The sequence below is a fragment of the Nyctereutes procyonoides genome, unplaced genomic scaffold (assembly GCF_905146905.1).
Source record: "Nyctereutes procyonoides isolate TBG_1078 unplaced genomic scaffold, NYPRO_anot_genome, whole genome shotgun sequence".
Lineage (NCBI taxonomy): Eukaryota > Metazoa > Chordata > Mammalia > Carnivora > Canidae > Nyctereutes > Nyctereutes procyonoides.
In genome coordinates, this window is record NW_026575020.1 from 23,540,410 (window position 1) to 23,565,794 (window position 25,385).

The 25,385-nt window shown below is 34.4% G+C and overlaps 1 protein-coding gene across 5 annotated transcripts in view; it reads right to left on the reverse strand.

Annotated features, from left to right (window-relative positions):
- The window catches only part of NF1 (neurofibromin 1), a 266,110-nt gene that overhangs the window by 109,533 nt on the left and 131,192 nt on the right, over positions 1 to 25,385 (reverse strand). For 4 of the 5 annotated variants that reach the window (XM_055317047.1, XM_055317054.1, XM_055317038.1 and 1 more), the window contains exons 28-34: positions 22,166 to 22,327; positions 21,928 to 22,031; positions 17,326 to 17,461; positions 7,125 to 7,187; positions 2,405 to 2,563; positions 1,807 to 1,904; positions 563 to 709 (exon numbers count right to left, since the gene is read on the reverse strand). In XM_055317047.1, coding sequence (XP_055173022.1) covers positions 563 to 709; positions 1,807 to 1,904; positions 2,405 to 2,563; positions 7,125 to 7,187; positions 17,326 to 17,461; positions 21,928 to 22,031; positions 22,166 to 22,327 — 869 coding nt within the window. The remainder of the gene's footprint in view (positions 1 to 562; positions 710 to 1,806; positions 1,905 to 2,404; positions 2,564 to 7,124; positions 7,188 to 17,325; positions 17,462 to 21,927; positions 22,032 to 22,165; positions 22,328 to 25,385) is intronic. The other variant, XM_055317045.1, reaches the window with a different exon arrangement.

A 25,385-nucleotide genomic window follows, 5' to 3' on the forward strand; every position in this document is an offset into this window, starting at 1 on the left:
CAGGGAGCCCGACATGGGACTCAATCCCAGGCCTCCAGAATCACACCCCAGGCTGCAGGCGGCGCTAAACCGCTGTGCCACAGAGGCTGCCCTACTGTTTTCTACATAAAGCTTTATTTGCTTATACTTCATAGTACTACAATGAGAATCAGACACTGACAACATTTTAATTATTGAATTCCCAAGAATGAGCTGCTCTTCAGATTCAGATGCCAAGAGTCACTTGAGCTTCTAGTAAATTTAAACTTCTCTACATCTTGTTGTTCATGTTGGATGCAAACCAGAAAAAACCCCAAATGGCTAATTTGTGATTTTTCAGCTTAACATTAAAAAACAGTCTGTAGCACCTAGGCAGGCTTGTTGATCATTTAATATGAATCAATCTTTGCCTATTTATTTTTTAAAAGAGTCTAGAGTTCTACATTTCTCTTTCCAAACTATAATTCTTATTCTAAGCAGATGCAAAGTAAAAAAGCATTATTCACAACCATTACTCATGACCAATAATTTTTATAAGTTAAAATTAAGAGCTTTCAAAATTTCCATGACCAGGAAATCCTACCTGTTGCTGGAAAGATACTGGCCAATTTTCTCTTGATTGTTCCAGAGTAGACGATGTAAAGCAAGCACATTGCCATCACTGATGAAGGAAAGACTATGATTTACTGTATCACTTGTAGGACAATCAGATGCTATATCAAGGAAAAACCTTTAAAAATACAAAGTCATTAGAATTTTTTAAAACCAGATACACTCATATCTATGTTTGAATCAAATTTATAAAAAAAACAAATTTATATGAAGTAACTTTGCAAAATAACTGAGATTATAAGTATGGAGGATTATGATATTATTCACACATGACTGTCATTAAACAAAACAAGAAGAGACAAGAAGAAATTTGGTATTCCATTTCTGATACCTGGCTTTGGTTTCAGAGTAGGTTTTGAAGTCAGACAACAACTAAATTTAGATGGATGAGACTCTGGATCAAAGCCAGTACTTTACAGATAAGGAAACAGAGACTAAGATGAAACAAAAGAAAGACCTCCCCAAAGCTATATAACCTATTAGGTCAGAGCCAGGGTTAGACTTTTCGTTCTTTTAACTTTCTATGGGTAGTCTATCTGCTAGAACATGAAACCTATGCTGATATTCACTTTTTCCTTCAAAACAGCTTACAGTCCAATAATATACCTTTTAAACTCCAGCTAGAAATAAGTTGATATGAACCATAATGAGAAACTGGAAGAGAGAGATGTACAAGTCTAGCTTAGACTATGAGTCAGACCAATTAGTTTCACACTACATGAAAAGCAGAATTCTGGACCTTAACCTACATTTTCAAAGCACTTTCTCATACACTATCTCATTTGTTTCCTTAAAGCCAACTCAGACAGGTAAACAGTATTGTCCCTACCTACAGATAAACCAACAACTCAACATAAAAAAAATTATCATTATACACTATTATGCATTATGTGTACCATTCTGGTTTTAGGTTTTACTAGATAGAATCTTTTTCTTCTTTTCCTCCATATTGTAGCAACCTCAAATCCTTTATTTTAGTAGATGTGTCAAAAATCTCTACTGGTTTTCAAATATGGAAATCACTACCAAATTATAAAGAATATGGATTTACTCTGCCATAGCCTCCATAGCCTCCTACAGGAAAATAAAGTAAGATTAACTCTGCTCTTGACCTAGAGAGGGAAGATGTAAAAACTTACACAAGAGCTTCATGTAGACCTAGTACGCAGACTTAAATGAAACCAACAATAGTTAATTCAAATAGAGCAATCCTACCTCCGTGCTGCATCAAAGTTGCTTTTCACAAAATCATTAAAAGGCCGCATATGCTCTTCTTTTGTGAAAAGAACATGATTGGCGATACTCTGAAGTATCTAAATAATACAAAAGGGTTATAAACCAGATCATTCATTGTATGAAACGAACACAGTCATATACTCTTTAAGAGTACTAATTGTCTCACTGATGTAATTTCTACTAGTGATTAAAGTAATTATTCATTCTATAACTACTGGGTGTTGTTTCTGTTCTTTCCCAAATATAACTATTACATACATATACATGTATAACACATATAAAGATAAATACTAAAATTTCATTTTAAACGTCTCTTTTAATAAAAAAAAAAAATAGCTGCCATTTCAGAATTTCCAGAATGAACACATAGAAATTTATCTTCAGAAATAATCTTCGCTAAGATTATTTTCCCATAATAGTAAGGTATCAGTTTAATGAATTCCTTTGCAATTTAACAAATAAAAATAAAACATATAAGTGAAAACCACGGGAAATTTTTAAAATTAATTCAAAAAGAAATACAATAAAAACAAAAAACTGAAAATTTAGTTGGAAGAGAAATTTAAAAGTAGATCACCTTTGACATTAACTTCAAGCCCCTTTCAATTCTAGGTGGTGGCTTTTTATCTAAAATCCCTGCTTCATACGGTGAGACAATGGCAGGATTGATAAATCTGAGGAACATGGCACTTCCCACTGCACCGATGCTGTTCTGAGGGAAACGCTGGCTAACCACCTAAAAACAAGGAGTTCAAAATTGACTAGATAGTTTGAATTTAAAAAGGAAATGGGAAGAAAAAGCTCAAGGGTCAAACTTTGGCACAATAACTCTGAAGTATTACTCTTGTAACCAACACCTTTCTATTTTTTCCTACTCCCAAAACATCGGTAAATAAAATTTATCCTCAATTCCTGCCCTCCATCCTTTTAAAGCACAATAAAGATATCTAAGAAAAAAGAAAAATCTCCTGAATGACTGGTGTAGGAGAGACCTGAAAAAAGATCTTAAATTTATCATTGTTGTTTATATTGCAAGTTTGTTCATTTAAAAAGCAGACCAAATTTTAACACAAAGATTATCCTATTTTACTAAGATTAATAGACATGAGAGCGTGGTCAACTCTCACAAGGCAAAGCTAAGTTTTCAACAGCATACCCAGCAACATCCAATTTCTGATAGTAAATACTTACATTTTGTTGGGATACCTGGTACAACCCAGTATCTTGAGCAAAATGTTTGCTACACACAAACAAAAGTACGTTTTTTTAGATTCCTATCAAGAGAAAAAAACTTACTTACAAGTAACATTATTGCCAGTTTCTTTTCTTCCTCAGAATGCTTTATAAGGACCTATTATTTAAATCATGGAGGAACAGGAATTCTCAGGGACCTAAAAGAAAAAAGGATCCCACCAGCAGAAAAGAGAACCCCTTTGTGTACCTCAGTGCGTAAATCTGTCAAATAAAAAAAAATTAAGGAAACAAGAAATGGTTGCCCACGCTGAAAAACAATGTGAGCCCAATATTTAAAATGGATTTCGCTTCTTTTTATAAACATTCTACTTTGAAGGTAAAGTAATAGGCACATTAGATTGGGAAAAATGTTATGACACTGGCTCAGCTCCCACCGGCTCTCTTTCCAGTGATTCCTGTTTGAAGTTAACGTATGAAAATTAGATTATTCTAAAACTTACATATTTTTACAGATAACACACACACACATATATTTTTAAAGAACACTTTTATAACATTTTAATCTCTACAATTGCTCTTGCTTAGTGTAGCTAACTGCTGCTTTCAACTGATGGCCACAGCAGCAAAGCCACAGGGCTCTGTGCAATATTATAAGATTCTAGGGATAGACCCACATTTCAGAGGAGATTGGGGAAAAATGAGAAAATGGGATTCATGTGCAGAATCTCACATAACTCTATTTTATAATGCTTTAATAAAGTAATACTTCTTGTCACGAATTCACATGGCACACTGACTCCAGATTAACTCTGGGAAGATTAAGAATTATTTTATTTCTTTCTACCCCCTTTAGGGTTTCATGTAGTATACATTTTAAATGTCTTCTCATTCACTGCTTAAAACCTTTAGTTTTCTACTGTACCTGATAGAGAATCAGTAAATGTAAGATTTCAGAGAATGATTTTTTAAGCCAAAGTATATCCTTGTAAATGGCGATAACAGACAGAGTTGTAACTAATATATTCTTACTTTCATTTATACTACGCAGCTCAGGAAGCTTCCTTTGTCTTAAAGTCCTCTGAGTGCTACTGCAGGAAGAACCACCTTACACTTAAATAGGAGGAAGCTGGCTAAATATAGCAGCCTTACTAGAATAGCTTTAAAACCCAAATAGTGTTTGAGAATTATTTTTAGCTGAAATACAGTTTTAGAAATAGAATTAAGAAGAAAATTCAAGTGTCTCTTACCACTGTAGTACAGTATTTAACCTTTTAGGAAGTAGGAACAGAAAAATGAAATGTATACATTTACACAAAATTCATACAACTTCAGAATGTTCCAGGAACACCATTGCTACCGAGTGGTTCTTTTAGAATTCCCAAGTTTTAATCTTAAAGCAGAAGAAACTTATCAACAAATCTACAAAATTTTTTTTTTCAAATCTACAAAATTTTAAAGCTTTCCAGGAATTAGCAAGGACTAAAAATTGCTTTATATTTAATTTCAAATAGATTGTTTTAAAAGAATAAGCATATGTTCAGTTTAACCCATTAAAATCTTGAAATAGTTTTTGAAAAACTAAAAGACATAATTTGGTTTCCAAAGAATCATTTGGAAATACTAATCTGCCCGGGAAGTATGTCCTAAAAAGCAGTAACTTATATGCACATTTCTGAAAGGTGCTACTTACTAGTTTTGTCTAGAACAAAATAGTTTTATAGTGTGACTCACATTTATACCTAATTTAATTAGGTATAATTCATTCTCAGAATTTAATGAAAATCTGGGTGAATTATTTCCCAAAGGGAGAATACTGTCAAACTTCTGAAAAGTATTACCCCTTTGCTATTCTCCACATCTTCAAAATTAATTCTTGTCAAAACTCAAAGTACCCACACCTCAGAAACACTGCTTATGGGATCATATAATAATGTATCTCACTGATGATAGTATATTTTTGGAACTAAAACCTGATAAAATATAATGAGTATCAATAAAAATGCTGTATAATAAGTTTCATGAGACAATTTATAAAAAGTTTTTTCTTTCATCACTAATGAACATCAATGTAATTTTACCTCATAGTGTACATACTCAAGTGTTTTTTTTAATCTATAAAAATCTAATTTAGGTCCCAAACATATTCTGCATAAAAGGTCAAAATTGGGCTAGTCTGTATGCTGAAACCAGTTATCAGTCAAATGTTCTCTCTACTCGTTAACCCTTAGTAAAATCTGAACAACATGGTCAAATGAATGCAGTCATAAATTTTACATCAGCAAGAGGATCACTACCCCACATATGCTTGATTACCTGAGTTGGGTAGACAACTAACTTCTCAAAGAAGATCTAATTATACATTATATGTTGAGTATAATAAATGGAATTATCTATAATACGACTACACAGCCAATATACCGAGCCAGGACCTTCTCTCTACATTTTACATATTCCAATCCATTACACATATACTCCAATGAAGAGCTTGCTTTTTAAAAGAAAAGATCATTAGATTCTTAAGCCAACAACTCCATAAACCAATGTTTTAAATTTATGATGACTATTGTTTTCATACTTTGGGATGTGTTCTAAAAATAGCTCAAATTACCAATTAGTCTCCCTTTGTTTCCAGGAGGACCTCATATCACCTGTGCTGAGAAACACATTCCAAAACTCAGCGTTACCCAGATACTTAAAAAAAAAAAAAAAAAATCTGAAAATAACACTAGTAAAAATAACATTTCAAGGAACAATTTTAGACAAAATCTTAATAAATAAAGCAATGTTAGGAGGCTAGAAAACATGCTTAGAGAAACACAAAAAGCTGGAATTTTAATTTATGTGATATACTAACACAATGCCATTAGTAAAACACTGAACAAGAGTGTTAGAAATAGTAAATTTCAACAGTGATGGTGTGTATGTGTTAAACCCACATATGCTGAGAATTAGAAGCATTAGAAAGAAATGTTTTTAAGCAAGACAGCCATCCAGTCCATTTGCTCACAGCTGACCAAACTTATTTAACATACTCAAAATCTTGAATGTACATTGCATCTAAATTTTAATTTAGTTCTGAATTTAAACAAGAACTTCTGTATAAAGCTTAGACAAGAAATGAAAGATGAAACCCAATGAATATTATATTCTAAGTTTTACCTTGGTATGTTAACTACCTCCATGACTCCTAAAGGTCTTTTTTTTTCTTTTTTTTTTTTTACATTTTTCTCTAAAATCATTTGTATTATATGAACAAAGATGATACTCAGCCTGGTAAGTCACAGTGATAGTGACAAATTCAAAATGAATGCATATTTGGGCCAAATTCCACTCATGGGGAAGAAAATAATTATGACTACCATAATTTTCTTCCTTTTAATTAGGGCAAGTTCACAGAAATAGGCAATACAGTCTTACTATGTTTGCAAAATGAGGTGTTTTTCTAAAAATATGGATTCACTGAGTTTTCCTTTATTTCAAAATACTATACTCTCAGTCTCAATAGTTTAATGATGACTTTCTCTAAGGTAAAAGGTTTACTGTTAGGATTTTTATAATCTAAGTACAAACATCTAGATTCTGGCTGAGACTGTCTAGATAAAAATATAAGGAGTAAAAAATGAAACTTTTAGGTAAGATTTAGAAAGTGACACACTTTCCCACCATATACTATTTTTTCCCTCCATATACTTCTAATACTAAAGGAAAAACTTTCACCTCTATGAAAAGAAACCACTCACATTACCTGCAACAAGAAGCAAGAATGAAGAGAGTCAGCATTTCCTAAGGCCTTGAAATTAAGTTTCTTTTGCATTCATTTGTAATTTTAAACAGAACAATAATAAAATTAGACCAGGGATATCCAATGCAACAAATGTCCCCAAAATGCCTTTGGGATAAATCAAACCAAAGGAACACAGAGAATGTTTTGATGTAACTTAATTCCAGGGTTAATTGAAATGAAAGCTATTTTGTGCCAGAATTAGTAGAATGATTTTACAGTGAAGGTCAAATAGGCTTAAGTGAAGATGTTCTTAACAAACAGCAAAAGATTTTTGTTTTGCTTTGAAAGAAACAGCTAATAAAAAGTTCTCCAAACTTACTGATTTTTTGTTTTCCTTTTTTTCTTTTACTGTAGCTTTATTCAGTAGGGAGTGGCAAGTTGCCTACAGAACAGAGATGAGCACAAACAAGTCACAGCACCAACTACATACAGCAACAAAAACAATGTTGGCTTGTACATAAAATTACATGATCAAATGTAACACAAATGGAATCAACAAAAAATTAGAAATCAACTGAATTTTGAGGGATGAATCTATTTCTGGATTTTAATTTTTATCACATTTTTAAGCCAAAGCACTAAATAAACAGCAAGAAATGTTGAGACAATCATATCTACTATTTCTGGCTATAAATCACAGAAAAGTTCTCCCCAAGTAAATTTGAGGATATTTAATTTACATTTCAGTTAATTCCTAGCTTTTGATAAATTTCATAAGATATTTCATTACAAGTAGATCACACACTAAACACACTTCTATGTGTCTACATAATTTTTTCTTGATAAATACTTCTCTGTGTATCCTTCAATTGACTTAAAGTTCTTTTATCAATAGCCGGCATTTAATTTAGACCTAATGATTTAAAAAATAAACGTTAATTGGCTAAATATAATGGTAAAATTCACGTTAGAGATTCTGAATTAAAAATCTCTTTAAGAAAGATTCTCTTAAAATTTCACTTATTTCTCTGTTTGCAGGCTACTTCCTGAAAAAGTTCTACTAAACAGAGGAGGTTAAAAGCTCTGCAACATTTGGAAGGAGAATGTTATCAGCTTAACTAGAAATAAGCATTAATTAATATTAAAGAAGAAACTGCAGAGAAAATTATAGAATAAAACTGTAAGCCCACTTAACATTTTTTCACATATCTGACTACCAGAATGTATCAAAAAACAAAGCACCAAAAAGGAAAAACAAAACCAAAAACACACAGATATATTGGCTTCATCTCTCAGGGCTCCTTCTAGGCCAAAGAATTCTTTTATTTTTATTTATTTATTTTAAAATTAGGCTCCACATCCAGCATGGAACTTAACATGGGGCTTGAACTCACGACCCTGAGATCAAGACCTAAGCTGAGATCGAGTCAAACGCTTAACCGAGTGGGCCACCCAGGCACCCCAGGTCAAAGAGTTCTTTTAAAATTAAGACTCTTGGTTGGAGTAGACTAGGCCCAACAACTTTTTTTTTTAATAGCTTTAAAACCATTTAAATCCACCATAGATGGCATTTTATTCCAGGAATTTGGGGCATTCAACACCATAACTTAAGTTACTCTGACATTTATTCATCCATCTATCCATTCATCCATCCAAGGAATTATTGCACATCTAACATGCTAGATACCATTCTAGGTATCAGAAACTAGCAGCAAAACAAGACGACACAGTTCTTTTCTCATGGGGCTTTGGTTCAAACTTTAGACTATATACAAAAGTACTAGTAACCAAATAGATCACTAAAATGCAGTTTCATGCAACTTTTTCCAATTATGGTATATAATTATCATTTATAGCCTTAAAAATTGGTGTAAACTACTTCCACTTGGAGAAGCAGATTTACTGGGAAAAATGACATTTACTTAGAATCATAATATTTAGCTTTTTCTCAGAATCCTCTCACCATAAGTTAAGAGAAAATCCATTCTGGGAATTATTTTCTCATTATAGGTAACTCTTGGTTTTCAAAAGTTCGCTTTCAACAAAAGACCTAAATTAGTACCTATTTCTGCTAACTGAAAGGAATCCAAAGAGGCTTTGGCTTTTACAGGAAAAATAGCTAAAAGCAAATATTGTAATCAGCGTTTGTTTTGCAGTGAGCCATTACAGAGGCAGGGCACACCCCCCAAACAGCGAGGGGCTGCCAACTTCCTTCCCCAGGAGCCAACACTCAGCACCAAGTTGCCACAGCTTTCAACTTGTCTATGAGCATCTGTGCTTCATCTCAATTTATTTTGTGTATCCATTAGCAAGATGTGCCCTAAGTTATCAGAAAAGCCTAAGAGTTTGTAAGAGTGTTACACTTGGCGTAAAACTGGATGTAATTAAGGATTTCAACTCTGGTGAATGAAAACAGACAGTGTGTGTGCATTAAACTTCCCTGCATCCACTCTTCATACCATTTACTCACAGAGAAGAACAATCTTGAAAGTTGCTGAAGTTACTAACTGGTTCTGCCAGTAGTAAAATGGTCTCTTTTAGTCAGCATCCAGTTATGGATGCAATGAAAAGTCTATTGCTTGAGTGGACTTCTGGGTGAACAAAGCATGGTATTCCATTAAGTTATCTTACACTTCAGGAGAAATCAAATTTTTTAGTAAGCTGAAACAGAAAGTACCGAACAATGATTATCTAAGTGTTACAAAAGTATGATTTAAAGGTAGTCATGGGTGGTTTGATCGGTGTTGAAGCAAAGGCAGCTTCATAGCTCAAAGGTTATTGGAGAGAGTGTTTCAGCTGATATGGAAGCTGCTGAAAAGTTCCCAGAAGAACTGGTGAAAATAAATAATTATAGTAGGTAGTTATTCATTTAAACAAGTGTTTAAAAAAAAAGTGTTAAACTTCAATTTCTTATTAGAAAAACTGCTGAGCAAGACATTTACTTCAACAGAATTAAAGTAGGCTAAGGGACACAAGGCATCAAAGGACAAGTTTACCCTCAGGCCTACCATTAACACTACTGGTGATGCTGTCCTTTTTCTTTTTTGGTGATGCTGTACTTAAGCTTCTACTAGTGTACCATTCAGAAAATCCAAGGGCACTTAAAGGCATTGATAAGAATATACTTTTTGTGTTTCATTTGTATCCAAGCAGCTGGATATCCAAATGATTTTTTTTCTGAGTACATTAGTCCTTTTGTTGAAAATACTGTAAAGAAAATAATCTTGATAACAGGTATCTTCTGATTGCTGAAATTGTGCTGTTCTTCGACCTGGCATTACTGAGCACAGCAATAACATTCTTATTGTATTCTTCCTGCCAAGTATGATGTTGTTGATACGACCATGTGTCCTAGGCCTAATAGCCACCATTAAGGCTTACTAGACTGCAAAATGTTATGCATCTTTCTGTGAGTGCCATTGACAGAGAAGCCAACTCCAAAACATCTTTACAAGGGATTTGGAAACACTACAATACAAAATTGGCAACTGCCAACGTTGGAGATGCTCTTGATAGGGTAACAAACATTCTGGATGAGAAATGGTGCTTAGAGGACTGTCTCGAAGCAGGGAACAATTTTAAAGGCTTTAAACTAACAACAATAAATATGGTTTGGTTAAGGAGGCTCAGTTTGTGAAACCTGATGAAGATGATGTTGATTGTTTTGGCATCCCATGGCCAAGAACTGACAGGTAAAGAGCTGATGCAATTGCAAGAGAAAAGAACAATCAACACTGAACACAACAGTGAACGGCCTGAAAGTGAAGTTTTCCAGAAACTGAATGTGAAGCACCTGAGTGAGATTTTTGCTAAGATGGATGGTGCTGCAGTGATTGCAGAAAAGTATGGCTTTAATTTTAAAAGGGCATACAGGTTTAGGGACAGGTTTATAGAATGTTTTGAGTGCCTACAAATATCTGTAGTATAGAAAAATGCAAGAGGCTAAGCAGTTGAGCATAATGTCATACTTCAAGCCTTCCACATCAGCCACATTAGCCACAGCAGATGATGAACCTTGACCTTTGACATCAAAGCAGGCAGAAGGTGTAGAGACATGAGTGACCTGTCTGCATGGATGGATTTAGACAATGATGAGACATTAATAGAGGACACTCTTTCTCTCAATCCTACACGCTATACTTCTGCACCTCCCACCACCCCAACCTCCAACATCCCAGCTTAACACACCCCTTCTGGTGTGCTTGCTGTCATCCCAATTCTGGTAAGTGAAGCAACCCCATACATAAATTATTTGTACTTTATACAGCTGTGTATTTGTCATATTATTCCTGTTTTTACTATATGTTAATGTTATTTTAGGTTTTATGTGTTATTTGGTATGATGTGGTTGGTTATTCTGGGGGACTGGGAACACTAAAAAATTTTTCCATATAAATTAATGGTAACTGCTTCTCTTTATGACACTTTGGGTTACAAAAGGTTTCATAGGAACACTCTACTTTGGGATAGTAGAGAAAACCTGTATTCTTTTCCTCCAATGAGGAGGAAAAGTAGAAATAAATACATGAAAAAATGTCTTAATTATAAATCTGACACATGTTCACAGTTGGCTATCCCTATATAATCTTAACCTAGTCCACTATGTAAGGGGGCATACAAAGTAACAGATCTGGCTAAAGCATGATTCAAAAAAGGCTTAACAGTCAAAAACATGAACTCAAGAAAAAGGAGCTAACACTCAGAGAAGTTTATTAGCTAGCAATATCCTCACTCAGCTTTCAAAATTTTCCAAGTCCCAGAGCAGGAGCCATATTTACTCGAGGAAACAATCAACTACTTATCCCTCCCAGCAGAACACAGAAGTACAAAGGTACCATTATGTCATTGCCAAAGTCAAAAGAGCAAGAAAAAGCCAGAAGAAAGATGAATAAAAGAGCAAACTAAGGAGAAAACTACATTTGGTAGGAGACTCAAAGAGTAACTTGAGACCAAAGCTTTTTTTCTTTTAATTAGGAAATGTGAAATCCCTGTTATCAGTCACTTATTAAAAAACAAAATCATATTTATAAATAACATTGCACAATTTTGCTCTATAGTACTCTACATCCCAACAATGTTTCCCCAATACTTCAAAATAATGCAGACACACATTTAGATAATATTCTTAAAGAAAATAATTCTATGTGAAATATTTAATAAGATAATTCAGGTCTGTTATAACACAGGATATTTTATTAGAGTGCTTTAAAAAAGCATAACACATAGTGTTTAATAAGCCACAAATGACCATCTTATTACTCAATTTTCTGATTTATTTTAACTACATCCCTCCCTTCCTATGAAAGCTGGCAAGAATCTTGTTTTACTTGGGAGGAGTGGATGGGAGAATTCTATTCCTTCATTAAATATTTCCTAAATACATACGAATGCCAAGCCCTGTTCCATTTACCTTATTAGAATCATGGTCTCAAAATGAACTCCAAGTTTGCTGATGATACAAAAAAATTTTTTTTTTCCCTTTAGGATGGCAACCACATGAATTTCTACTAAAATCTACTAAGTCATGTAATCAGGCAGTCAGTAACCATTCACTTTTAAATCAAGTCAAAGCCACTGCCATTTCAGAAATCCACTTGACCACCTTCCTTCAATTTCCTCTGCCTCCAATCTCCACCTCCAGTAACCTCAAGTCTGATCTCTTTTTTCCATGACTTTAGTTTTGTCTGTCTCTTTCTTTTTAAGAGTCTACATATAAGTGACACCATATAGTTATTTGTCTCTGACTTAATTTTACTTAGCATAATGCCTCCAAGGGCCATGTGCACTGTCAAAAAATGGTAAATTTCCTCATTTTGTATGGCTGAATAATATTCCATTGTGCATATACCCACAGTTCTTTTAATCCATTCATCTGTTGATGGATACTCGGGTTGTTTCCATGTCTTGGCTATTCTAAGTAATACTGTTATGAACATGAGGGTGAAGATTATCTTTTCAAGTTAGTATTTTCATTTCCTTTGGATATATTCCTGGAAGTGGAATTGCTGAATGATATGGTAGTTTAATTTTGAATTTTTTGAGAATTTTCCATACTGTTTTCCATATTAGCTATACCAACTTACAATTGTACCAATAGTGCACAAGGGTTCCCATTTTTCTCTATCCATGAATTTGTTATCTCTAGTCTTTTCGATGGTGGTCATTCTAACAGGTATTGAGGTGCTATCTCACTGTGGTTTTATTTTTTTTTAATTATTTTTTTTAAGATTTTATTTATTTATTCATGACAGAGAGAGACAGACAGACAGGCAGAGGGAGAAGCAGGCTCCATGCAAGGAGTCCGACGTGGGACTCAATCCCAGGTCTCCAGGATCACACCCTGGGCTGAAGGCAGCGCTAAACCTCTGGGCCACCGGGGCTGCCCCTCACTGCGGTTTTAATCTGCATTTCCCCAGTGACTAGTGATATTGAGCATCTTTCCATGTACCTTTTGGCCTGTTATGTAACTTCTTTGGAAAAATGTCTATTCAAAAGAATCTGCTGCTCATTTTTAATTTATTTTTGCTATTGAAAATTGTGTACGTTTTTAATATATTTTAAATATTCCTTATTAGATATATAATTCACAAATATTTTTTCCCACTCCATAGATTGTCTCTTCACATTATATGATGTGCCTGCTGCACAGAAGCTTTCTAGTTTAACGTAGTCCCATCTGCTTATTTTTGAGTTTGTTGTACTCTAGGTGTCACTTCCAAAAAACCATTACCAAGCCTCATGCCAAGAAGCTTTATTCCTATGTTTTCTTCTAGTAGTTTCATGTTTTCAAATTCTACATTTAAATCTTTAATCCATTTTGAGTTAATTTGTATGAGTGGTATATGACGGTTTTTTACATGTCAATATTCAGTGATCTAAGCACCATTTATTGAAAAGACTATCTTTTCTCCATTGAGTATTCTTGGATCGCTTGTCAAATATTAGTTGACTATATATGCTTAGCTTTACTTCTGGGCTCTTGATTCTATTCCACTGGTGAATCTATTTTTATGCCAATACATACTGTTCTGATGGCTACAGCTTTAAATCAGGAAGTGTTCAAGAATCATTCTTTTTTCCCAGGACTGCTTTGGCTATGTAAGGTCTTTTGTGGTTCCATTAAAATGTTAGGAGTATTTTTTCTATTTGTGTAAAAAATGCCATTGGAAACTTAATAGGGACTGCACTGAATCTATAAATTACTTTGGTAGTATTATATCTAAATAGTTAGTTCTTCCAATCCATGAACACAGGATACCTTTTCCATTTATCTGTTTTCAATTTTTTCATCATTGTCATAGTTTCCAGCATAGAGATCTTTCACCTCCTTAATTTATTCCTAAGCCTTTTATTGTTTTGATGCTATTGTAAATGAGATTGATTTTTTTTTACAAATTTCATTGTTAATATATAGAAATGCTATTGATTTTTGTGTGTTAACTATGTAGACTGCAACTTTACTGAGTTCACTGATTAGTTCTGTTTTTTGTTTGTCTTTGAGACTTCCTATATACAAAATTATGTCATCTGCAAGTAGAGACAATTTTACTTCTTCCTTTCCAATTCTGATACTTTTTCTTTTCTGACTGCTCTAGCTAGCACTTCTAGTATTATGTTGAATAGGAGTGGTAAGAGTAGATTTCCTTGTCTTGTTCTTGATCTTAGAGGAATGCTTTCAACCTTTCACCACTGTGTGGTTGTCATTTATGGCCTTTATTATGTTGACATATTCTTTCCATGCCTAATTTATTAAGAATTTTTATCATGGATATTAAATTTTGTTCAGTGCTTTTTCTACATTGAGATGATATGATTCTTTTCTTCATTGTATTAATGTGATGTATCACATTGATTGGTTTGCATATGTTGCATATGTTCAACCATCCTTGCACCAAAGGATAAATCCCACTTGACCATGGTGCATGATCATTTTAATATACTGCTGAATTCAGTATGCTAGTAATTTATTGATAATTTTTACAGCTATAATCATCAATGATATTGGCCTGTAGTTTTCTTTTCTAGCAGTGTCCTTTTCTGGTTTTGGTATCAGGTTAGTGCTGGCCTCATAAAATGAGTTTAGAGCGTTCTCTTCTCTTCAGCTTTTTGTTAAGACTTTGAGAAGGACTGGTGCTCATTCTTTTGTAAATGTTTGGTAAACATCACCAGTTAAGCCAACTGGTCCTGGGCTTTTCTTTGATGGGAGAATTTTGTAATAATTGGTCTATTCAGAGTTTCTACTTCTTCCTCAATCTTGGTAAGTTGTCTATGTTTCTAAGAAATTTTCCATTTCTTCTAGGTTGTCTAGTTTGTTGACACACATAGTCATACTAGCCTCTTATAACCCTTTAAATTTCTGTGGTATCAGTTGTGAGATCTCCTTTTTCATTTCTAATTTTGTTGATTTAGGTCCTTCCTCTCTTTGGTTAGTCTAGCTAAAGGTTTGTTAATTTTATTTATTTTTCAAAGAACCAACTCTTAGCTTGGTTAATCTTTTCTACTGTTACTCTGTAGTTATTCCTATTTCATTTATTTCTGCTCTAAACTTTATAACTTTCTTCTGCTAACTTTGAGCTCAGTTTGTTCTTTTTCTAATTCCTTAAGGCAAAGAGTTAGGCTGCTTATTTGGATCTTTCCCACTCCTTAACAGAGTTGTTTATTGGTATGAACTTCCCTCTTAACTGCTTTTTGCTGCATCCTACATGTTCTGGATGTTGTGTTCCCATTTTCATTTATCAAGAAACTTTTTTATTTCCCCTTTAATTTCTTCTTTGATCCATTAATTGTTCAGGGTAGTAATTAATCTCCATGTGTTCACTTCTTTTCCAGTTTTCCTCATATAATTGATTTCCTGATGTAATCACCACTGTGGTCAGAGAAGACACTTGGTATGATTTCAATCTTCTTGAATTTGCTAAGACTTATTTTGTGGCCTAAGATACAGCCTATCCTAGAAAACATATTGTGTGCTTGAGAAGAATGTATATTCTGCTGTTGTTGAGCAGAAAGTTCTATATCTGTCTGTTAGGTCCATCTGGTCTATATTTGTTCAAATCTGCTGTTTCGGTTGTCTGGATCATCTATCCATTGTTGACAGTGGGGTATTAAAGTCCCCAATTAATTCTATATTACTATTTACTTCTTTTAGATCTGTTAGTTTATGCTTTGTATATTTAGGTACTCCAATGTTGGGCACATAAATACTTAGAACTATTATATCTTCTTGATGTATTAACCCCCTTTATTGTTATATTATGACCTTCTTTGTTTCTTTTCACCATTTTTAGTTTAAAGTCTATTTGGTCTGAAATAAGTATAACTACTCTTGCTTTTTTTTGGGGGGGGGGTTATTTGCTTAAAATGACTTTTTTCATCCCTTCGCTTTCACTCTATATGTGTCTTTAAGGCTACCATGAATCTTTTGTAGGCAGCATATTGTTGGATCTTGGTTTTTTTTTTTTTTTTTTTTTAGTCCATTCAGCCATTCTATGTCTTTCAACTGGGAAAACTTAATCCACTTACATTTACAGTAATCATTTGATAGTAAAGGATTTACTATTGCTGTTTTGTTAACTATTTTCAGGTTGTAAGTTTTTGGGTGTTTTTTTTAATAGAGCAGAAACATTTTTATAAATAGCAATGGGGGAACAATTCACATAGAGCAGCCTGAAACAGCTAAAATGGTGATTTCACCGATCTTGCTAATGTCTCTAAGCAACTGAAGCCCTGTGCTAAAAAAACAAATGGCTGGGGATGACTCTGCAAAGAAAAAGACACAAAGGCAAGGGTTCTGGTGAAAGCATAAATTCTTTCCCCTGTACCCACCCCTGTCCCAAACTCCAGACTCAGAGCCACTAATGTTTCTTACAAAATCCATTTTAAACAGGCTAATATAGATCTACACTAATTCCCCCTGGAATGATTAAATCATCCCTGGAACTACATATGCAATTCAAAATCACAGTGAACCATAAAAAGAACACAGACCGAATTTCTTCAGTAAGTAGGGGATGACTGTGGACATCTGAACTCAGAAGCATTACTTGCAATGCTAGTGCTAAAAATTCTAATAATTTTATCTGAATGATGATGCATATATTTTAGAAGTAGCATTCTATATAAAATAAACAGATTAGTTTGTCCTAGGAAAACCTGACAAAAAAAATTACATCTTTAAGTAGACATCAAAATTATAGATCAAGCATTTCAATAGTATAAAAAGCAAGGACCAGTAGACCTGCCTCATATGTGAAAAACTCTGTGCGTAGTTTAGGCAAAAGGTAACAAAAAAATTCCATAATATATCTCATTTCAACCATGTCAATTATACCCAATAGATTCTTTGCGCTTTAAACTCGCTCCCAATGCAAGGAAAATTAATTATTTTTAGTACTCCCTTAAAATACTTCAATCTGTCTCCTAAACAATATTTAAGTTTTTTCAAAGCCAATTCCGAAAATTTTTTAATGTATTGACTCAGTATTTTCAACCACCCACTATCAGCAGCTAAATCCCTCCTCAGTAAAGCATTTTTACTTCAGCTTTGGATTAATAACGGTACTCTCTAACCTTAAACATACCTGGTATAAACAGTGGCACACACTTCGAAGCTGAGGGGGGAATTCTGAGGAGGAACTGATGATGGCATGGAAGAACTTTTCAGTCATCTGAAGAAGGTTCCGTTGGTTTTCCTCAAGGCTCTCTGACTGTTCTAATCTGCAAAAAAAAAAAAAATTTAAAAAGAGAGAGAGAAGAGAGAGAAGGTAAAATCCATTTAAAATAAACAGACAAAAGTACTCTTTAAAAGAGACTTTCAGCCAAATGCAATGTTTTGACTTTGCTGGGATCTTGATTTGAATAAAACAACTGCAAAAAGGCAATTCTGAGAGCTGTGTCTAAGAATTCTTATCCCCTTATATTCTCACAAATCTGGTATATACTCAGCTCAGTACCATCTTCTCCATTCTGGATATGTCTGCCTGCAGAAAAGATGTATTCTGGTTTGCTCTCTCCACCTCCATGGTAGAAAGCTTCCCATGAGGCAAGTCTGTAGTTATCCAGTTGTGCAAGGGCTGGGGTCTAATTCAAGGTGAAGTATTAGCAAACATATTTGCCCACAGGATCAAAAGCCACATACTCGAAGCATTGTTATCAGAAAAAGTGATAGATGATTCCTGAGTGCTTCTCTCCCACCCCTTCTCCTTTCACTCTTTTGGTTTTGAACTGCACAAGGAAGAGGAATATTATTTATTAGGCATCCCTGCCCCAAAAAAACCCACGTGTCAAGCCACTTTAAAAAATATATATGTGCATATTTCATTGGATCTAATGCACAGAGAACACATAAAAGAATGACAGGTGGTAAAGACTTATAGTTAGAAAACTCTGTACTTTATCTTGTAGCCAGTATAGTTAGAAAACTCTGTACTTTATCTTGTAGTCAGTATTATTTATTAGGCATCCCTGCCCCCAAAAAACCCATGTGTCAAGCCACTTTAAAAATATACAACATGTGCATATTTCATTGGATCTAATGCACAGAGAACACATGAAAGAATGACAGGTAGTAATGGCTTATAGTTAGAAAACTCTGTACTTTATCTTGTAGTCAGAGAACAACTGATGTTCTAAGAAGGAAAGTAACAAAAAGACTTGGATTTCACAATAATTCCAACAGCAAATGACCTGAAAAATGGAAAAGACAATGTTGGGGCAATTACTGGGAAGTTACAGCAAAAGTCAATGGGATCACCATTTACAACTATTACCAAAAAGAATAAAATACCTAGAAAAATACTTAGCCAAAGTCGTGAAAGACCTATACACTCCTAAAATTATAAGACACCGATGAAAGAAACTGAAGCCAACACAAACTAAAAGAAAGATATACCATTCTCATGGATTAGAAGATTATTATTAAAATGTGTATACTACCCAAAGCAATCCACAGATTCAATGCAGTCTCTCTCAAAATACCAAGTGTTTTTCACCAAACTGGAACAAGTAATTCTAAAATTTATATGGAACCACAAAAGACCTCAAAGAGACTAAACGATCTTGAGAAAGAAGAAAAAAACCAGAAGTATCACAATCCTGGATATGAAGATATACAAAACCATAGTAAATCACCCCAGTATGGTACAGGCAAAAAAACAGTCACACAGATCAGTGGAACAGCAAAAAGAGTCCAGAAATAAACCTATACCTATATTGCCAACCTATGACAAAGTAGGCAAGAGTATACAACAAGGAAAAGACTTTTCAATAAATGATGTTGAGTAATTGGACATCTACATGCCAAAACAATGAAAACTGGACCACTTTCTTATAGCATATGCAAAAACAAATTCCAAACACATTAAACACCTAAATATGAAACCTGAAACCATAAAACTCCTAAAAGAAAACATAGCCAGTGATCTCTTGGACATCAGCCTTAAAACTTACTTATGGATATGTCTCTACAGGAAAGGGAAACAAAAGCAAAAATAAACTATCAAGACTACACCAAAACAAAAAGCTTTTGCACAGCAAGGAAATCACCAATAAAACAATAAAACAATAAAAACAAAATAGCAACCTACTGAATTGGGAGAGGATATTTCCAAATGATATGTCTGATAAAGGGTTACTATCCAAAATATATAAGCAAATCATACAACTCAATACCAAAATACCCAAATAATCTGATTTAAAAATGGGCAGAGGACCCGAAAAGACATTTTTCCAAAGAAGAAATAAAGTTGGTCAAAAGACACGGGAAAAAATGCTGAACATCACTAATCATCAGGGAAATGCAAATCAAAACCAAAATGAGGTATGACCGTAAGCCAGTCAGAATGGTTAATATCAAAAATAAAAATAAAAAATAAGTATTGGTGAGGATATGGAGAAAAGGAACACTTATGCACTGTCGGTGGGAATGTAAATTGGTGCAATTATTGTGGAAAACATTATGGAGGTTCCTCAAAAAATTAAAAATAGAAATACCATATGATCCAGTAATTCTATTACTTGGTATTTACCAAAGAAAATGAAAACACTAATTGAAAAGATACACACACCCCTATGTTCACTACGTAGCCAAGATATGGAAGCAACTCAAATGTCCACTGACAGATGAACAGGTAAAGAAGATGTGTTTCACACACACATACATACACACAGCAATATTACTCATCTATTAAAAAAGAATGAAATCTTGCCATCTGCAACAACATGCATGGACCCAGAAGTTATTATGCTAAGTGAAATAAGTCAGTAAAAGGCAAATACTCTATGACATCACTCATATATCGAATCTAAAAAGTAAAATAGCAGTGTGCATGGTGGTGCAGTTGGTTAAGCAATCAACTCTTGGTTTCAATTCAGGTCGTGATCTCAGGGTCATTAGATCAAGCCACATGTCAGGATCATGCTCAGCTGAGTCTGCTTCATATTCTCTCTCCCTCCCCCTCTGCCCCTTTTGCTCATGCCCGCTTTTTCTCTCAAATAAATCTTTAAAAACAAAACAAATGAACCAAAAAAAAAAAATCACATTTTTAAATACAGATTAGAAACTGGTGGTTGCCAGAGGAGAGGTGGCTGAGAGGATGGGGTGACACAGGTGAAGATCAGGATTAACTGGTACAAACTTCAAGTTACAAAATAAATATATCATGGAAATGAAAATGGAAAGTACAGCATAGGGGTATAGTAAATAATGTTCTAACAACGTTGCATGGTAACAGGTGATGACTTCACTTATGAAGAGCACTGAGTAATATACAGAATTGTCAAACCAAATTACTGTACACCTGAAAATAATGTCAATTATTACTTAAATAATAATTTTAAAAACTTATTGAGAAAACAAAGTCAATCTGATCAACACAGTAGTGACTGAATAATGATACAGCCAAACTTATGAAATATTACACAGCAGGTAAAAAAAAAAGATTAATCTTTCTATATTGACATAGACCTATGACATAGAGCAAAGTTAAAAAAAATTAAGTTGTAAAACCAGGTATTATTTGAAGGATACAAAAAACATGATTTGAAGGAACATATGTACCCCCAATATTTACAACAGCAATATCCACAATAGCCAAAATATGGAAAGCATCCAGATGTCTTGATGAATGGATAAAGAAGATGTGGTATGTATGGGTATGTGATACACACAATGGAATATTACTCAGCCATCAAAAAGAATGAAATCTTGCCATTTATAATGACATGGATGGAACTAGAGAGTATTATGCTAAGCAAAATATGTCAGTCAGAGAAAAACAAATACCGTATGATTTCACTTTGTGGAATTCAAGAAACAAAACAGATGAGGGACGCCTTGGGTGCTCAGTGGTTGAGTGTCTGCCTTCAGCCCAGGGCATGATCCTGGGGTCCTGGGATGGAGTCCTGCATCGGGCTCCCTGCAGGGAGCCTGCTTCTCTCTCTGCCTATGTCTCTGCCTCTCTCTCTGTCTCTCTCAGGAATAAATAAAATCTTTAAAAAAAAAAAAAAAACAGATGCACATAGAGGAAGGTAAGGAAAATAAAATAAGACAAAAACAGGAGGGCAAACCATAAGAGATTTAACTGCAGGAAACAAACTGAGGGTTGCTGGAGGGGAGATGGATGGGGGATGGGGCAATTGGGTGATGGGCATTAAGGAGGGCACTTGAAGTAATGAGCACCTGATGTTGTATGCAACTGATGAATCATTAAATTCTACCTCTGAAACTAATAATACACTGTATATTAAGTTGAATAAAAATAAAAATGCATAAATAAAATTAAGTTGCTAAACCATGTATACAATGTTTACATTTATATTAAGCATTTACATTATATCTATAGTTTTTATAACTTAGCTCTATGTCATAGATCTATGTTGACATAGAAAGATTAATCTTATTCTTTTTACCTGCTATATAATATTTCCTAAGTGTGGCTATATTATAATTTGCATATGCAAATGCACCAGAAAAGGGCAAAGAATAGACTACATTAGTAACAGTGCTATGTCCCTAGAGGAGGCTGTCAAAGATACCTGTAAATTTTTAGAGAAAAATTTATTTGTGTGCAACTTTTATAATTAACAGGCTAATTTTAAGAATCAAGAGGAGGAATTGTGAGAGCCTGTTCACATCCAGGGTAGTGGAAAAGTGAAGACAAGCTGTAGATGAGAGAATGACAAACCTGGTAGGATCCACTTCAAAGCTAACATGCTGCCAATCAGAGGATGTGATCACAATTCGTAATAACGGATCCAAGAGTTTTTGTAGGTAGGTAGCACCATATACCTAAAGAAATATAAAAGCAGGAATTTATTATGCCTTCTCCAAATGTCTTGCATTAAAGAAATTCTGTTCTGTATATTCTGCACATAATCAGTTTGCTATACCTTGGCACAAAAAAAAGATAAATGGATACAAACCTTGAAACAGAAGGTCATTATTTTACTGGCTAAGCTGTTTCCTCGGAAAAGAGTCTGCATGGAGTCTGCCAATTCTACTTCCTTAGAAAACATGTTCCAGAGCAATTGGTAGAGTAAATGCCGAGAATCAAACAGAGTCACCAAAACTCGAGCTAGTTCATCCTGAGAACAAAATAAAATTGTGTTAGTGTGAATAATCCTGTTTTTTCTTAAGCAGGAAACTGTAAGGTAAATCCAAAACCGTCAACTACCTGCTAAAGCCAGTTCAATGGTGACTAATTTTCCCCCTGGTGTTTCTCTGTGTGCATGTGTCTATTTCTTCATGCCTACAGCAGCTGTTTCAGGTTTATTGTTTTTTTTTTTTAAAGAATTATTTATTCATGACAGACAGAGAGAGAGGCAGAGACACAGGCAGAGGGAGAAGCAGGCTCCACACAGGGAGCCTGACGTGGGACTCAATTCCGGGTCTCCAGGATCACACCCTGGGCCGAAGGCGGCGCTAAAGGGCTGGGCCACCGGGGCTGGCCCCACCCCCCTTTTGTTTAAAGCAATTTATTTATTTAAGCAATCTCTACACCCAGTGTGGGGCTTGAATTCATGACCTCAAGATCAAAAGTTGCATATTCTTCCCACAGAGCCAGCCAGGCACCTTGGCAGCTATTAATTCTAAGAATTAACTGATGAAAAGTAAAAGAGGCCTAGGCTTTACCAGGAGACAGAAAAAAAAAATCCAGGATTCAGTTCAAATTATGACAAAACCAAAGAGAGTAGAAATAGAACATGATGGCATAGAATTTAGTTTGATATGCCCAAATCATTTTCTTAGGAAATCAGTGAGCAGGAATAAGACTCTGGTGATCATAAGACCTCTATTCTCAGCTGGTCAGGGAAATTCAGCACACTGAAAATGGGCTTAGAAGAGAAATAACAAAAATGGAAAGACTACAGGATTTGTAGTAAGTCAGGAAAAAGATTTGGGCTGAGCATTTAGAATCAAGCAATCAGCAAGATTTATGTACAAAGCCAGGGTTGGCAGCTAATTCCCACCTACTTCCTAAATGCTAAGGCTCGTAATTCCCCATAGTATTTTTTGGTACACTCAACAAAAATTATGCGGTAGTCAATCACTATTTAACCACACATGCTACAAAGAGATTTAAAGAGAACAGGGGTAGAAGAGAGGCCCCACCCTTCAAGAAGTGACAATAAAAGCCAGGATCGGTGACCATAGCTTTTTTAATTTTTGTCAACTCTGATATCTGAGTAAAGGAAAAAATTTCACAATCCTAACCATAGAATCTAGAAGACAAAGAAGACACAAATATCCTGCTCTACACTATACAGTTATGTTACACATATTTGACTAGATATAAAACTTTCCTCCATTTTATGGGACTCCTGGGTGGCTCAGAGGTTGAGCCGCTGCCTTTGACTCAGGGCGTGATAATCCTGGGGTTCCGGATCGGGTCCTGCATTGGGCTCCCTGCAATGGAGCCTGCTTCTCCCTCTGCCTCTCTCTGTCTCTCATGAATAAATAAATAAAATCTTAAAAAAAAAAAAAAAACTTTCCTCCATTTTAAAATCAAGTATAACTATGAGAGATAATTCAGTCACAAAATAGGTTTCCAAAGTATTACGCTAAATTTTTTTCCCAATCTAATCCCTTTTCTGCAAAATTCTGAAAATGTTAAGCAACAGAATTTAAAATTTGCAAAAGAGAATTAAAGTTTTTTAAAAAGTTATCTTGTATTTTGTTCTCATTTAGATACAGCTCTAATATAACTGGCCTACTATAAAAGTCTTTCTCAAAAAAAGTCATATACAATTCATTAGAAATGATCTACCAAAAAACAGAATGAATTAAAGCTTCTTAGATTTAACTGATTCCTTTTTATTAAGAGAATTACTGATAATTTTTAGTGCTAATTACAGGTAGGTGGTAAAAAGGTAATTCAGAAGAATATCCATTTTCAAAAAACATGAAGATTTCTGTAATGTGAGGTTATAAGAGTTTCAATAGATTCCTTGTCCTAACTCCTTAGAGCTCCAACAGGGATTCCACCTTTGTGCATTAAAAATTATTTACAGTGTCCTTGTTATGTGCCAGGTTCTACTTCAAGCACTACAGCAGTGAACAAGACAGACAAGGTCTCTGCTTTCACAGGGCTCACATTATGGTGCAACGATAAACAAGATAATATTACATAGTGAATAAGTGCTAAGAAGAAAACTAAACAAGATAACGTGACAGAATGACTATAAGTGTGGTTCTTGCTGGATGGCCAAGAAGACCTCATTAAAACAGACACCTGCACTGAAACTTGAGTAACGGCCAAGAAGTTGGCCGCATAAGAGATGAGGGAAGAAGCTTCCAGGCAGCTGTGGTGGTGGTGGCAGCAACAGCAAGGGTGCTCTCTAAGGTGGAAGTCCTATGTGAAAAGATTCAGAAGGAATCTGAGTTTCACCATCAGCATGGTTTAAGTTTGGTGAACAAGAAGGAGAGTGGCATGAGACAATGCCAACAATGAAGCAGAGCCCAGGTTAGGTAGAGCCTTGTAAGCCAGAGTAAGGAATTTGAATTTTACTTTAAGTATAAGGAATAAGATCGTACAACTTTTAAGCAGAAACAAATCTACAGGCAATGACAAATTACCTCATTAGTTATAATTTACAAGACTTAAATGACTTTTGGTATAATATAAACTGAATAGCATTTTAACATGGAAAAGGACAACCCTTCTCAAATTTTTAGCATGTTATTAAAAATAGTATGGTTTTAAGACAATTTTTTATTGAGAAGCCAAACAGTCAATATCTTCAATGTTTAAAACAAGCAGCATAATTTTCAAATGCAAAAATATGCCTACATTTTTTAAAAAATCATGCAATTCATTATAGAAAAGAGTTGTGACCTGGACACACAAGCCTTTAATTCTAGCTCTAGCGTTAAGGACAACCACATACAACAATTAACCCTAATTATCTCATTTAATACATGAAAAGTACCACACCATGTCAGGGGTTTTAATTTTCTTTTGATCAGGGTTTATATATATATATATATATATATATATATATATAATATAACTATTATTAATATAGGTTATATATTTTTATTATATATTTATATATTATATATAGATACATATATCTGGGGGGGGGGACACCTGGGTGCTCAGTGGGTTAAGCGTTTGCCTTGACTCAGGTCATGACCCCAGGA